At 42.6% G+C, this 16,921-nt stretch overlaps 1 protein-coding gene across 1 annotated transcript in view; it reads right to left on the minus strand.

Annotated features, from left to right (window-relative positions):
* Positions 1–14,220, minus strand: part of LOC132911280 (BMP and activin membrane-bound inhibitor homolog) — a 25,952-nt gene extending 11,732 nt beyond the window's left edge. Inside the window, exon 1 of the mRNA XM_060967843.1 lies at positions 13,727–14,220. Within this exon, the coding sequence (XP_060823826.1) occupies positions 13,727–13,859 (133 nt within the window). The 5' untranslated portion in view covers positions 13,860–14,220. The remainder of the gene's footprint in view (positions 1–13,726) is intronic.
* Between the last annotated feature and the right edge of the window lie 2,701 nt (positions 14,221–16,921).

The following is a 16,921-nucleotide window of genomic DNA, read 5'->3' on the forward strand; positions in this document are numbered from 1 at the left end:
TACAATGTTGCTCGTTAAAAATTTGTTCGTGCGCTGTAAAGGAAATTGTGCCATTTTCGCGTTACGACGCTGCAGAATACCGATGCTCCGAATCGAAATTTTATAGCGTGCCATTGGGTGTTGGATAAAGTACACTCTCACGATAGCTTGTCACGCCCCTTTGGAATAATGTCCTCTTATGTTTTTCTTCCTCGTTCGTTCGTTCGTTCGTTCGTTCGCTCGTGCGTACGACTGAAGTGCAATTGAACAGCACTGACTACATATAACGATGGTTCTTTAAGTGCGTTGGCTGAGTAAATAGCACGGATCGCTAGTAGAAATTGGCTTGCGTGTCGATACAGCAGTCGTTTATTAATCATAATCAAACTATGCACCGAGCAATATTATATAAAACATAAATTCGTTGAACATCGATAGTTCACTGAAATAACACCGAAAGCACCTGTTATCAAAGAACTCGAAACATGGAACACGTCGCGTTATTAAATGTCGCTTTACACTGGACTAAAACTTGAATCGCATGTAAATTCATCAAAATATCGTACGTTTAACAAAGCAATCTCTGCATCATTCCATATGTTTACTTTTTCAACGATTATTTTGTTTCATTGATCCAGATTTGTAAGTTTCGTTTGCGAGCTGTTATAATTTGTGAGACAATTAAACAATTAAAACAGCAGTTAATTATTTAAAACAGAAGCACTTCTAATGAAAAAAAAAAAAATGCAATTTCATGGAGTAGAATGGGCCAGGTCGTCGAAAAGAGTTTTTCGTTGGTAGTTGTGATCGCCCAAGTAGCCGGACGTTTTATCCTGATCGCTCAAGTATCCAATGATTTGCTAGAAGAACAAAGAGTCCGTGGGCCACCCTGAAGGAAGTGCAGTTCAATCGTTCGGAACAGGTCTTCCTCTTCGCAGGCCAGGAGGAAGTGAAACCTTCAACGTTCCAACAAGCGCACCTCGTCTGGTGAGCGAGCGTCTACAATTACGTTAACATAATCCGTAGGTAAAAAAAGTCGATTAGGGTAACGTCACATAAAAAATCCCGAGGAATGTGGTAGCCGAGCTTTTAACAGGTTTTTACGCCCCCTAAGGACGCACTAATAATTACGTGGAACGCATCTCCTTATTTGTCCCATCGGTTAATTACACCTGCATTCAAGTCTAATAACCAGATTTTACATCGGTATTTACGTGTCGGTGTTTATAGTAGTATAACAACACGCGTCGTTGCGTTCCTCTTACGATTACGGTCAATGATCAGAGAACCGTATCGCGAGATCTCGGCCGAGTGGCGATCAATCGGAACAATCGGGAAACGTTGCGAGAACACGAGCAAATTGCTATTTGCACATACGTCTAATTGCATCGGTAGCCCGTAAACACATGGTTTAAGGTATGTATCGCCTATACATCTACAAAGTAAACCGCAACACGAGGTTGATTTAGTTGTAATAAGAGGTTTCTCGAGGTATCGCTCTTCGAAGAGCAACAGTGCCTTGTTTGGATATCTTCCGACGTAAAATGAGCTTTGGAAATCGATATAATGTTTTTCTGTCTAAGTAAAAAAGAACGTCGGAACGAATAAGGAACCGCGACCCAAAGGTATATTACCTACCGCGTTAATCGTTAGCAAGCAGAAAAGAAAGCAACGACGACGGTTCGCCTATCGTCATAACTCTACGTTCTCGTGCGCGGTTTCCTAGCTTTCCGTCCTTCGAGCAATTTGTTTCACATGGCACGTATGTTAGGTGCTCACGTGCGTGTACGCGGTTCAGGGAGAGTCGACGGAGACTTTTCAATGGTTTTCTTTCCTTTTTTAATCTTTCGCCTCGGTTGTTACACGCCACGTCTTGGTGAATACACGACGAGCAGTGTTTCCATGAAACGCATGGAATCCTGAACATCGCGAGGAAGAGGGCGGAAAATCTCGTTTGAAAGCGCACGGTATAAAGAGCCGGAGAGCAGTCATTGAAGTTGTTAGACAACGTGTTGCCGATGAACGTAACACGATCGAGATATGTATCGAGCATAAAAGACTTTCCTTTTTATCCCATCCACGACTATTTTTACTTATGTAATTCCGCCTTTTAATTATCATAGCGAAAACGAGTATCATGTTTTTTCCCATCAGCTTTCTTCGTATATTTCCTTTTACGGTTTCCGTTACGCGTCAGAAACGTTCGCCTATTGGATTCGTAATCGCAAGAAGCGTGCAAAAATTCAGTTGCAACAAGTCGCGTGACAACTGGCGCGTGCGTGCGCTCTCCTTTGCTCCATTCGTGCGAATCCATTTTTGCGAGTAGCACGCAATGTCTTCTTCTTCTGTATTCAAAGAATGATAAGACACCGAGAGAGTTTGGCCAGTTTCAATGTAGGAATAATCGCCAAGAAGGTAACGAGGTTGAGAATTAACATTCCATTGACAGGAAAATGGCAACGATCGATAAATTCGTGCCTGCGTTAAATCACGATGTACAATTGGGTGACTGCGTGGAAGTAGATTGGTATTACCACCTGTGCATACAGGTAGATTCGAGGAGGCAAGTATTTATAGAGACGTCTCCTTGGAATCGTTGACATTGATTCTGCAAATCTGTCACGGCGTCCGCTATATATAGAGGCTCATTGTAATTACAGCAGAGTAGGAATACGCTATTAAGCATAGTTAATGCGTAGAGCGCTCGTTGGCTGCTATGTACAAACGATCTTCAATGTTATTTAAGAGTCGAGCAGCGCGATAATTGCCCGATCGTACGCCGATTATTGCCTGGAGTATGCAAACGACGACGATTTACATTTTTGTGCGAAATTGCACCGATTATTATCGATGATATTCGGTAAATTTATTTCTGCCCGAAACTCGTATGCCATTACGCTTTAAAAGGAATAGCTTAATTATACGTTGAAAAAACGACGACGAATGCATTATGAGAAGTTGTTGAGACGAGGCTATCAAAAGTTTTACGAAGCCGGCCATTCTCTGTAATTTCTGTAATTGCTAAAGCAAGCTGCTTGCTTAATTTGAATAATTATCCGGTAAAGCGGAACCTACGTGTTCCGATCGTATCTACATGTCCGCTTGAGTGAACGGCTGCCATTTTTTCCTATTATTATCGGCGCCTGAACAAATGCATTAATTAAGTAGCAAAGATGGTGTCCTTTCGATACCACGCACATAATTGCTCCGGCTTTTGCTACCTTTTAAGACGAAATAAAGGTCCCATTAATAATGCGGCTTCGCCTGCTGCGCGTTAAGCGAAGCGATTTATGAATAAATTACAATAACTACGTTAATTATACGTTAATTAATATTAGGTACCATATCTTAATTGGATACTGTAATAAAATTCCTATAACGCTAACTGTATCATTTAAATGTAATCCCTGTAGGCGATATGAATCATCTATCTGAGCGAAATTTCGCTCGTGAATTTCTCCCAAGTTAATTTTAATTTTTTCTTTTTTTCAACAACCTTCTATTCGACTTATTAATCGATTATACATCGATTGAAAGTAGATTGAATTAATATATTGATTATATACGATATGGTAGAAGCTTCGACGAGTATGTCAAAATTTGCCCGGATCTTTTGAAAGTCTAGAACAGTAAGAAAATTAGTCGTATACTTAAACGACTCAATGACTGCGTACGAAAGGTAAGGAGATATGCTCGTCCATATGGAGATTTCAATTAGAAGAGGGAAAGAAAAATGACTATGAGGCTGAGTTATGAATTCTGAATGAAATTGCATGGACGAAAGTATGAAAATTTAATCGAAACTTTGATGAATGGATATTATTATATCATTTATATGAACGAAGTTCATTGAGAAGTAATTTTTATAAGACCGAGCCGAGCGTATTAATGATGTAACGTGATCGACATACATGATTGAAAGAATGTTAACCAGTGGTATACGTATAACATGCAAGGGAATTGTAGCCACGAGCGACGTGTCCTCCATCGAGCGTAATTTGGCAGGAAATAACTCGAGAAAAGGAAATAGCAATCGTGCGTGCAAGATAAAAAAAGAAAAAAAATCCCGCATAACCACATTCTGTGTGCGGCGATAAAAATGCATCCCAGACTTGTTTAACGTTTTTACGCGTCGCGTGTTTAGCGTTTAATATATTTCATAGAGGAATTGCGACAGCTTTATGCTTTTAATATCAGTTGATCGATAAAGAGAAGATAACCATCTGCTGTAATTAACCTTTTCACGTCCGATATTGCGTATATGGAATATTATACTTTAGTGAGTTACTAATAAGCGGATGTTTATGCAATTTCGTACTTCTATCGATCAGAGATTCGTTTCACTTATTAAATATTTTGACGATGTTTTAGACATTTTTTTGACATACTTCCTACGCTGTACATTCTATGTATTTTTCTACTTTCGAGCTTTCCACGAACGCATAAACATTCGAAAGGTCACAGGTGACGAACATAACGTCACGTTTGTCGTAATGTCGTGAAAACTCACCGGCAAAGAAACATCGTCAGAAATCTTACAATTCAATGAATTTCTATTCAAACTTGAAAACACTCGGTGGTATCGATTTCAATTAATTAGATTTGCGGAAATTGAGTATTTCTAGAGTTTGTCGATTCACTGGCGATCCACGCGTTCGTTTCGAACGCGGTCACGAACGACAACGAGCGGCAAGAAGTCTTGTGCCGAAGGAGGAAGGTTGCAACTAAGCTAATTGATCAAGACTGAGCGTGCCGTTAATGGCGATCTGTACGAGTGTCGGAAACACGTGATTTTGATGCTTGAAATGACCCGAGGCAAAGTGAGAGATTTCGATCCGTCTTCAACGCGTGACATTATCCAAGGATGGAAATAACTGGTTCGCTTATGGTAAATGTTAATTCCAGTTCCTCGAACGAGTTACTCTCGTTGAATTCCGTTCCCTTTGTGTAGGTACCACCGATGGAATGTGCAAAATAGAGATATCTTAGATATATGTGTGACAAATGCATCGCGCAAATATTTATACAGCGATAGGATAGGATAGCAGTTAACACTTACGTTCACTGCTAATATTAAAACGAAAAATAGTTAATTACGTTATTTACCGTGACTCAGTCGTTTGAATAATTTGCGTTATCTCGACAAACGATACGTGCAACTGTCCGCTCGAAACAAAACTCTTTATCGACTCTGTCTGAATAACGCAAGGTATTTACCGACTGCACGATTAATGGACACGCTGCTGGTTTTAGGTAATTAGTTAACCTTCGAGCGATGGTTGATACCGTAATGACTCAAGTCGTCCTTTGTCATACGAACCTATGCTCATCATACTACGCACGTGAAGGTGCAATTTTATACGAAGAAAAACAGGATATTTTCGTCGATTTTCTGATTTCAACGTCGCTTCGTAATTAAACAGGTGAATTTTTGTGTATGGCACGATTATTATAATTTACCTAATACATTAGCGCGAAATAATTTCGGCCAATTTTTGCCACGCATTTTCTATCGTAATCGTACAAAAACGTGAAATTCTGGTCGATTAACCGTTTCCTCGGTAATTTAGATCAATTGCAAAATTTTATACGACGACGGTAGGTGCCCTACTTCTGAATAGCAACGTGCTCTTAGGTCGACGAAGTTTTATGGTGAAAAGGCGTCTGTTCAGCTGCGAAGTAATACGAGACTGATTGAGAATGTACTAAATCGAGCAACTTTGACGTAAAAAGTAGAAAATGTAACTTCTCGTGTTTTCCTTTATGATCTCCGTGTAACGTGGACGTTCAGGCATTGAGATTTCCTGTTTCCTATGCGATACGCTTGTATTATCGCATTTGCATCGCAGAGAATAACCCACTTGAAACCTGTGACAACGGTGAAAGATAAATTGCCCCGTCGTTATTCGCGTAGCAAACATTCCTCCGAAAGTTTCACGATTATTAGACACGTGAAAGCCGAAGGAAAAAGCAGCGAACGCAGTTGGTCGCAGAAACGGCTAAGCCCGTTCATTTGAATTCGATGCATCTTCGGTTGCAATGGACGCATGCATGCCGCATGCGTGCGTGCCTGCACGCGGTATCATGGCGCATACGAAGCACCAAATTAACATAACGCGCGCGACTCAGCCTCGAACTCTCGCGCGGGTCCGACCGACAGCCGTCTATTCGAATGCTACGAATATACATAGTTCCCCACCTCTGATTGATAGCCGATAGTAAATAGGGAACGAAATGGTCGCGGCTATATGCGGGCCGCGTGACAAACGCATAAACTCGGCTGTGCGTACCGCGTATGTTCGTAGTCTACGTACGATATATTATTCGACGATGAACGCCGCCTTGCATTTTCGATCGTTTGATACGAAGATTATATGGCTCTTTAGGCGCCACCGACTCGAGGAATTCTTTTGTGCGCGACGCGTCTCGTCAACAAATCAAACTCCGAAATACTCTCGCGGAATATCAAGCGGTTTCAATGCGAGTTCGTGGCAAAAGTATCGAGCGGTATTGGCCGATCGGGAATGCACGGGGAAAGGAAAAGTGTCGGGCAAATGGGGTCGATGGTGTTTCCAGAAGATTGAAAGCTTCCGGGACACACTGTCTGTACCGAAGCATAATCGAATCGGTGTTACATCATCGAACGGATCGATATTTGCACACAGGTATCTTGAAATCCAACGAGAGATAGAAAACTGTAAAAGATTTGATTGAATTTAAGTATCGCCCGAGGCTTGGCTGTACCGTGCCGTGAATCGTGGTACAGACAGTGACTCGAGGCGCAATATGTCTTGCATTTATGATGAGAAGAACGGAGAATTATAGCTGTTTGGCGCCACCGATAGGAAAAGGAAGAAAAATATTCATTACCAATCCAGGTCTAGTGACGTGTGAGAAGTTTAACCACGCCTGATGCACGTCTCACGATAAAATATTATACTATAGATAGCGATCATTCGCAATGACTATATATATTTGTTTTTTGATTTCCTTCTTTTCCTTCCTCGGACGCATAAATTACGATTGATTTCAATTGCAAACTTCTGCCGGCTTATTGCAATAACACAGCTTCGTGTGAATTTCCGAGCGCAGTAATGCACGCTGCGTATCGTTTGACGCATATTTATCGCACGCATGTGCATCGGACAACGGATGGTAAGGGTGCACTGGTACCATTGTTGAATTACAACAAGTTCGATAGGACGGGACACGCGTTTCAAGCAGTCGAGTTATATCTGTCCCTCGGCTGCTACTTTTTTCCCGATGCCTACGCATATCCGCAGGCTTTCTCAAACGAAATTAATTAAAAAACAGTTTCACACTCGAAGATGATATTTGAGAAGAACATGATACATGTATGAACGAATATTTTAATCAACAAATTTTACGAAGGACTTCTTCCTATTTGATTTTTCCATCGTATCTCTTCCATTTCAAAAGTATCAACGACAAATTATCAACATTTACAAAAATAGAGAAAAATTGGTCTTGTCACGTTTGTATCTTTTGTGATCTTCATTTTCGATATTTCAAATTGCTCTCTTTAACTTAATAAGAAAAATTAAGGCGCCATTATCCATTCAACGTCTGGAACACATTTGTCTACGTGTGTGGTCGTACGTGCAAGTCTCGACAGCTTGAAGAATGAGCTAAATTCTCAGACAGCAAACATCGTCTCCGTAACGAGCGCCATTTTTGCATATTATGTATTCGTGGCTAACGAGGTCAAGTTCGAGGAGGTAAAATAACCAGAGAGAGAGAGAGAAGTATTCTTCGCGTGTGTCGGATTGAAGTAGCTCGATAGGAATATATTCGCGATATCAAGAAACTTTGAACGGAAACTCTATGTTGCCTCTCGTGTGCTACGCAACGAAAGTCATTAAAGTCATTAAAGTATCCACTTGGAATCGAGCGTGGCAGACAGTGGACAATGATTGCGAACCATCCGGTGAAAGTACGACCATTACCTCGCGGCGTAACTGATCCAACGTGATTACTTTGATTAATGTCCCTCTACATTTAATTAATAACGGAAGAGTCGAACAACCGGAGAAAAAACGAGCGGGTGAATGAATTATCGTGCACGCTCGCCAGTAATTTACCGTCCTGCGAATAAACTTTCTCCTTCCCGTTGACATTTCGTAGATTTATGGAGGTGGTACGGCGGGGGCGATGATTCCAATTAATCGATCGTTATTTTTTAGTAAATCGATGTTAATTACTCGCCGTTCGCACCTGTCGATCATCGACTTGGCTATCTTCTCATTCTTTTTTCTTTTCTTCTTCATTGCCGATTTCAACGATTTCACGAGTCGTCAGATAACGCGACTCGACTTGTCTTTCTCTTCATTTCGCCAAACGCGTAACCCGATCGAATTTAATTTAAGCATTCGATTCGAGCGATAGCAAAGTGGCCGTAAATAACTCCCGGTCCCCGATTCGGAAGCAGATAGCAGTTGATACGTGGGTGGCGCGTATGGAGCGCGAGGGCGCCAAGAAAAATGTCTTAACTTTTATCCGTGGTTGTGTGCTGTGTATTTCTACTCAGTGCACGTAATAATATCCCAAGCTGTACGCGACAACCGTCACTTCCGTGTACTCTGTTCACTCGCAGATTTCTAGATACGAAACATAAGATAACCATCAAGCGTCTGCGATCCGTTCAAAGAGAAGACGAAGCTCGGAATGTTCTCTTAGAAACTTTCGTTGCATCGAGATGAGCCACGAGAATTACCAACGAGATCATTCGGTTTTTCCATCGTTGCTCCCAAGACAAAATGTTTTCTTTACGTTTTTACGTAGAGATCGAAAAAAGGCAAAGTTCTCTTGGTATCTCGTCCCATCGAGATATCTAAACATCCCATCGAGGCAGGAAGATTGTCCATTTTTCTCGTCATTATCCTTCGAATAAAATATCTTCTTTAAAAGAAGTTTCGTTCGTTCTTGTGCGCTTTATCAAATCGAAACGAGACCAACGGTGCACCCATACCCGCGAAACCACTTCGAAAGAGCATAGCGGCGCAACGTGCACGCGTATTGGTAAACGTGTATGTGCAAAGCTGTGCACACCGTATATTTACGTACGCGTGGACGTGTAGAAGACAAAGAGGCATAAACTCGTCACGCACGCATGCACATTTGTGTGGCCGACAGGCGCCACCGTGCCGGTTCTGTGTTCGTCTGTGTGTAGACGAGCGCACGTAACACCAGCTGCAACTCGGCCGAGTGTGAACACGTGAAACACCGGCCGTACTCGCGTGTGCGTGCATGCGTTACGTTTGTCGGTGGCGCGCGGATGAGCTCGCATTTTTCGACGCGGTTGCTCCGTTCGAGACAGCAGTTTGTAGTTGCTTCGCGACCATTCCGACATTTTGCATCTTTTCTTTCTTCAACCTGGCTTTTTTCCACCATTCAACTAACACCTCGAATCTTCCATAGCGTTTTTATTCGTGAATTTCTATCGAATAATGAGATGTTTGTATCAAACATTGCTCTTAGTTGGATACCAAAGAGAGTTACGAGAAAATTCTTAATCCGAGCTACCTTGTCTAAAGTTTCTTGATAAAACAGGTTTCTCTTTTTCTTCTCACAGAAACAACGTGGAACCTCGTACAGTCGCTACACGAAGCTTTACATACTAATTAATTGGGTCGAAGTATGTATCAAATATCGTATCGTTTAGCGGTATTCTCATACGATCAGCAAAATTCGCTACTATAGAAACGAAATCTACAAACAGATAAAAAATATCCTCGATTGAAAGATAGGGAGATACGCCAATATTTTTTGTAAACACCGTAGCCAAGATATTTTGAATCGTACTTGGAACGCTCGCTTCTATTTGTCGCCGTCTTTCAGTATTATTCGAGTTCGTCAGGAATCAAACCGATCGATTCCACGTTTTACAAAATTCTCAGTTTCTTGATTTCGTGAAAACCTAGGACTCGTAACATAAAAGTTCCTATCGATGTTATCGGTCGATAAATTGCCGCGCGAAGGATACTCGATACCAAGTATAATTAGCTCCAAAAGTTGAAGTAATAACTTCGAGAAAAACCACTTTATTTTTGTATATCCGTGACCTGGAGACCGCTGTTACGAAGAAAATAAAATTTAGTGAAACAAAAAATTGGAAATAAGGAGAGGTCCATATTATTGTGTCCTTGTATATAAATTGTGTTTTGGATTACAAAGACTAGAAAGAAAAGTGCTATAAGTAAATTTCTGTTGGCATTTCTTGTAGTCTTCAGCTAAAGCTGCAAGGTTAACTTTTTAGTAATGTCCTTTGCTATAAATATATGAACGTGCCCTCTATTATAGCTTCTTCTATTGTATTGTAACACTGTAAGAGATCTGGATCAGCATATACTTACACTTTTATTTAGTTCAATATATTTTTCTATTACAAATTCATCCACCCATTATATTCTATCGGTCAATCTGAACAAAAAGTTTGCTTAAAAGCAATAACTCGATTTTATCAATGCAGGATGCGCGCAAAAGTGTCTTTTTCTTTCTATCATTCGGACTAATGCTCGAATCAAGGATCATCGTTGCGTAAATTCGAAATTTCAATTGATTTACGATTCAAACGATTCTCGCTCGATTCCCGTTCCAACACACAAACGATAACATTTATAAAACTGACAATTGCACGTCTGGGATTCGAAACGAATGAGTCATATCGTAAAATCGACCTCGCTAGTCTATAAATATGCAACCGGCTGCACGAACCGAACTGGGAATTATCACAATTCCGTAACTTGTTTGTATCGCATAGATAAGAGACTCGAACCCCGTCGATTTACGTAATTTTTAATGAACCCTTGCAAATACAACGTTTTCTGCACACGACTCGCCGGGTGCAGTCGTTAAAGCGACACGCATTGTCGCTTTGATCGATCGGAGGCTTCGAGCGTTTCCTGATACACCGCGAAAGCTAATCAGCGTTAATGATTCTGAGAAAACTGCGTGCAACTTTCTAATCTATGTGCACTATAAATATAAAATTCTGCATGATCGTTATTCCTCGAAGAAGAAGATCGACACAGCTTGCAGATAAACGGTCGGATTCGTCGGATGCATTAGATTAACGGCTTCTTCGCGATCGTCGAGCGTCCAGGGAACAGACAGACACTGAGAAAGATGGAGAAAGAGGAGAGTGGAGAAGGCATTTTTCCCGGGACGAAGAATGCGATGTGCCGCGTGTCTGAGAAACTATAACGTCAGCGAAATGGTTCCGTGAACCGAATCCCATCTCTTTCTCTGTATATGTACGTAGGATACGCGAGCGCATAAACAGATCTACGCGTGCAAACAGAAACCTCGAAGATTAAAAACACGCTGATCGAACGATTTGTCGAGTAGGAGTATCGAGAAATCAACGAAGAAGAAGTTAGGTAACGCGTAACGATACAAAATCTGCATAAGCCGTGATTTATTGTATCGCCTGGTTGCATAAGGAGACTCTTCTCTTTCATTATATCTGCCAGACTAGACAAAAGTTAAACGATTATCCATGAGCATCCGATTCGAAACAGACGCTATTCTTATTATTTCGTTCTTCGCGAAACAACCTGTTAATCCGATCGTTTCTAAACAAAAATTTCGATGATCGTGGAATTACAAATTAAGGGGAAATTCATTTCCGCGACGAATATTTTGAAACTTTTATCCACGCACATTTTCAGCGTATCTTTCAAATTTTACCAATACTTGTACTCACACCTGTACCATGTGTCGTACAATTTTCTATAACACACGTATGGTGTTCAGGACAAATTTCCACAAACGTTGGAATACGTTCGCGAGCCTGTCCGCATCGACAAACGATATTGTACCTAGTTTTGTCACTGTTTCGCGTTCGATGGAGAAGATTTGTAAAAATGTGGCCGCACTTAAAGCGTTAATAAGCAAGAAACAAGCATGTTTCTCGGCACGTTGTCCACGATGCGCGTGCGATTCACGATGCACGAATGGAGACTCGTTGGTATACTGGTATACTTGCGTAAACGAGGACCGTGCAGACAAGCGTGTCGGAAGGTAAAGCTATCGTGCACATAGGCATTATATTATATACTCTGCTATTCGCGCGTCTAGCTGGCGCCCGACACATACTTTATCGTCTTTCTAAACTCGGTATCGTACGAACGGTAAAATTTAAATATTTATTATTTCGCAAGCGCCTCGAGTTTGACCGGAATTCGTGTAGCTTGGCCACGTACGTCGCGGCTGATCCCGCAGGACTTCGTATCGTATCGTAGGCGCCAGTCGATCGCGTAAATCTATCGATCGATCGTGAATCACTCCAGCTGGGCCACAACGAGATGGTAAACCACCGTGCTTCCCTTTTTCGTACGATTTTATCGTTCTCTACCGTCTGTTCTCTCCTCGTCCATTTCGACGTCGTATCCAACTCAATTTCTCTCGTGATCCTTCCTATTCCACTTCCTTCGTTCCATCGTTCCCGATACCTGGCTCTTCGGTGCATGCGCTCTTTTATTTTATCTTCCCTTCGAGAAAACAAGACCGTCCTGTCTGTGTCACAGAGAAAAGGATGCTCCTCTTTCGTCTCTCTCTTACTTGGTCGAATACTCACGTGCATCGATAAGACGTTGAAATTGCACGCGTCCTTAATTGCGCCGAGCGGCACGAAAAAACGGCAGACGAGTTTAAAACATGCCAGCGCAAACCTTTTTTCCCTTTCGTTCCGGAGAACGTACAATTTTGCAATTACCGTAGCTGCGCTGTGTGACGTAGGCATACCGCGTCTGCATCTGCTTCCCTCTTATCACGCGTTTCTTTTTTTATCGTCCGGACACTTGCTTAAACGATTCCAACCATGCATCCTGTGCTTCTCTGTTATATCCCTGGTTACATTCGACAACGATAAAACCCGCTCTATCGAGCCTTTCATTGTCCTACAGATTATTAATATCGAATCTATATCGCGCTCGAACGATACTCCCGCGAGATTTTGTTTTCGAAGCAGTTTGATAAAGCGTTGGGAATTTTCGTTGGTTATTCTACAAACCCGAAGCGTCATGGGACATGCAGAAAAGGCCGAGCCAATTAATGTACTTCAGCGACTTCAGTGGTCTTAATTTAGAGAGCGGCGTTTCCCGACTTTTATTACTCCGGTGTCAAAGTCGAATGGCAACGGTCGAAAAGTTCCCTGGCCGCCTCGTTTAGGAAAATGACTCGTCACCAATGCTACCCTTTGCTCCTCTATGTTTTGTAAAACGTTGCTACATTTCTTCCCTAATTATTTCCAATGATTCGTATCGATCCATCTCGTTCCGCAAGCATAGTACATGCCGCGAGTTTAATTACGTACGGTGTATCGGTACAAATCGCTCGAATTGATCGCAGATAAGATACAGCGTGCCCTCCGAGGAATCCACTCGTTGCAATTCGAGGATCGATGGTTTTTCATTGAAAAATACGTGCGAGGTGCAAAGGCCACGTGTAATAATAAACTTTGATCGTAAGACAATGAAACGATACGCAGAAACACAACAGTTAGCATTAACAAAGAATACGGGACAACCTCCGGATCTACGTAACTGTCGTTCGTATAAAATTCGACTCGCCCGACGATAGAACGCCAATTCCAGTATTCTCATTGATTTCGTCCCCGTGTCTGGCGCCACCCACGTGTACCCGTTGACGCGGCCGTTTCGAGCCGCGGCACAGGCCGTATACCCTGACTTTCCCATGAAATCATGCACTGAAAATGTAACCTTACCATTGTCATCGGATTTTCCCTCGTTATCGGTGAGCACCTCGTAGTCCCTCGAATCAAGATCTATGGAAGCACCAATGACCACAGTTAGACCGGACACCATCGTCGCAAGAGTCAACAAGTCCCGTGTCAACATTTTATTCTAAATTTATAACATGCACTCTGATGTGTCAGGATATCGTTAAGGACCGCGTTGCCGATCAGTGTTAGTGTAACGATCGCGAAAAACACAATCAACGAAAGCCACGATCAAACCCCATCGAATCGTTCTTCGATTGGAATACCTCGTGGTCACGATCGATCGATCTTTTCGTCGATTTTCGAAATATTCATAACGAACGGAAGAATGGTTTACGGAGCAGACGTGCGCTGGAAGAATTTGGAAAGATTCCACGAGCGTCCGATGCCGACGATGGTCGACGCTTGACTGACTGACTCACTTCGGTCTCGAAAAGCAAACGCCGTGCAGCCGGACGACTCCGCCGCGGCTGGCGCACACCAGGGGCACCCGCCGAGGAACACTCGCCAGATAGTTTTTAAACGAGTCCCGCCTCCGGTTGCGATAGTATGCCCCTTGTCGGTGTGCCACGCACCGTGAACGCGTACAATACGCACGTTCAACGGCTGTCGTTAATCTATGATCTACCTTCCTTGACTCCGGTCGATCCCGAGCCATCGTTAGAAAACGTATAACGAATCCTAACGAATTTGTGGGCCGTCCATTTAAACGTATCACGAGAGAATATTCGGTTGAAAATAATCTTCCGAGTTTACGTACGAAACTCTAAATTTTGTCTATTTTTGACGAGGAATTTCCTTGGAGCGAAGTTATCGTAATTTTAACTTAATTATAGAATTTCTACGGGTTGGTATTCGATTCGATAGAAACGGTTTAATCTTTATTTTCAACGAGCAGTTAAATATTTCGAAGTAAAGTTCGTGTCAAAATAAAATTTTTAATTTGCTCGTTCATCGTCCATCGTCGTATATCGATACTTGTCGGAACAATTAGGTGGATTTAAACCGATCAAGTTTTATATTCAACGAAGAATTACTTCGAAGTAAAGTTACTTTAAAGTATCGGCGTTGTTCGTAAATCTCGATCGAACGAGTTAGATGAATTTAATCGGGTCAATTTTTTATTCTTGACGGAGAATTACCGTAAAGTAAATTCATTTTTCAAAGTACGTACGATCATTCCCATCCAGATTAATACTGACATTCTAATATCTTGTTTATGAATTCACGGCGATCGATCCATGTTATTTTTAACGAAGAATATTTTAACGAAGGAATTTTGGGATAAATTCCTACCAAAGTAGAATCATTCCTAGCCAATTTACGATAATTCTAAAACTCCGACACGTTGTTTACTCATCATCGATCATCGTGGATCCTCATCGAAGCGACTCGATGGATTTAGGCGAATGAAGAGCGCGCACATGGCCTCTGCCACTTACGTTAATGGCAGTCACTGTACCAGAACGTAGTATGCGGCCAAGCTGGTATAGTTGTGTGTTGGTAAAAGGTTGAGTAGTGCGGATCGACGCCGGGAAATGGGCGGTTGGTGAGGGAAACGAGGGACAGAGAGAAGGGAGACAGTGGCGCCTGAGCCCCGAGGCAGAGACGCCACATTTCCTTCGTGTAGGTGAGTGTCTGTGCGATCCACGCTACTCGCACACACTATGTCGTTATGTCTGTCGCGCGCGCGCACGTGGTCCGTGAGTCCTGGACACGAGGAAGACGGACGATGAAAAGAGCAGCAGCTTACTTCTGCTGTGGATCGTCAGCCCTTCCTCCTGACAGCCGCCGGTCTCCTTTTTAGCTTTTGTCGTGCGCTACGTCGTCTCCGGCCACTTCTTTTCCCTACTTACGGACAAATGTGCGCGAGTGCCGCGCTTATGCGGCCTTTTAAACGCGTCGATCCTATGAATCGGATCTTTCAATGAAATTGCGCGAGTCTAGTCGGACGAGGAAGCGCCCCAAGTACGCTAACGGCAGAAGTGAAATCGTTCATGAAGATAAATTATACTTGTCTAGCGAACACCCCGTATATTCTGTGTGCATTTGTACGTCGAAGACGTCGACACCTAACTGGCTTAACTAAAGATCGTTTTGCATAATGGTAGGATGATAGACGAGATAAATAAATCGGTCTTTGTCCGGATAATCGGCCTCCCTTTTCAGCGTGCCTTATGCATAAGCGTGCCCGTCAATGGACCTTTTCACTTTGCGTGAGATGTCTTTCGACCCAACCTCGATCGATCATAGACAGGTAGAGATCGTCGTCTGGATCGGCCTGTCGCTGGCACACGAAGGCAACCGTAGAGAGGACGCGTGTTAAGTTCGCTAGATTAATTCGTCACTCCGCACGATTTCCTCGAAACGAGTAAAGCTTATGTCTTAATTCCATGGACTTAAATCTGTGATCCTTCGCTGTTTATTTCGATCTTCCTGTTTTGTCAGCTCGCTTGTACACATTAACGTCGTACTTTGTTCACCGGATCGGAGGACACCGATTGAGAATTGTGAAAATCACGAAGCTGCGATCGCTTTATTGTCACGCGTTCGCTAGAACGCGAGATACGTGATTGTAGTCGTTAATAGGATTTCCTTTTCAGGAACTAGCGCCGCCGATGCTTTGAATATAGCTACCACGAAGTGGACGATACGCGGCTTATTTTTAGCCAGGCATTAGCCAATTAACTATTAACTCGTTGGCGCCATGGCGCTGCTCCTATTTTTGCTTATTTCTTACACGAATAATGCATCGTTGCCCCGATCCGAATCTTTGGTATGTTCACCGAGAATAATCCAATCCACGCTGACGGTGAGCGATGTTAAGTGCTGTCTTCCGAATCCAGAATGAAATATGCTTCTGGCACGGTATCGTCTTACCGATATTACTCTCTCGAGCGCGTCTCATCGAGCTCTCGCTTAAGGAGAATCGAAGCGACAAGTTTAGCTTGCTCGTCAACACGTTTCGTTCGTTCGTGAATTCAAAGCGTTTCAGTGTTGAGCGGCGTAGATAACGGCGAAGACAAAGGCGTGTTGAACGAGAAGTACCGTGCGGTTCGTTGACACTAGCTGTGGTACAAATACGATCGAAAGAACTATGATGGCTTATTAATAACTATTCGCTCGAGAGAAATCGAACACGTAAGTCGATGCACGAATACAGGAGGAGATTGAACTTGC

The sequence above is a fragment of the Bombus pascuorum genome, chromosome 10 (genome assembly GCF_905332965.1).
Source record: "Bombus pascuorum chromosome 10, iyBomPasc1.1, whole genome shotgun sequence".
Taxonomy (NCBI): domain Eukaryota; kingdom Metazoa; phylum Arthropoda; class Insecta; order Hymenoptera; family Apidae; genus Bombus; species Bombus pascuorum.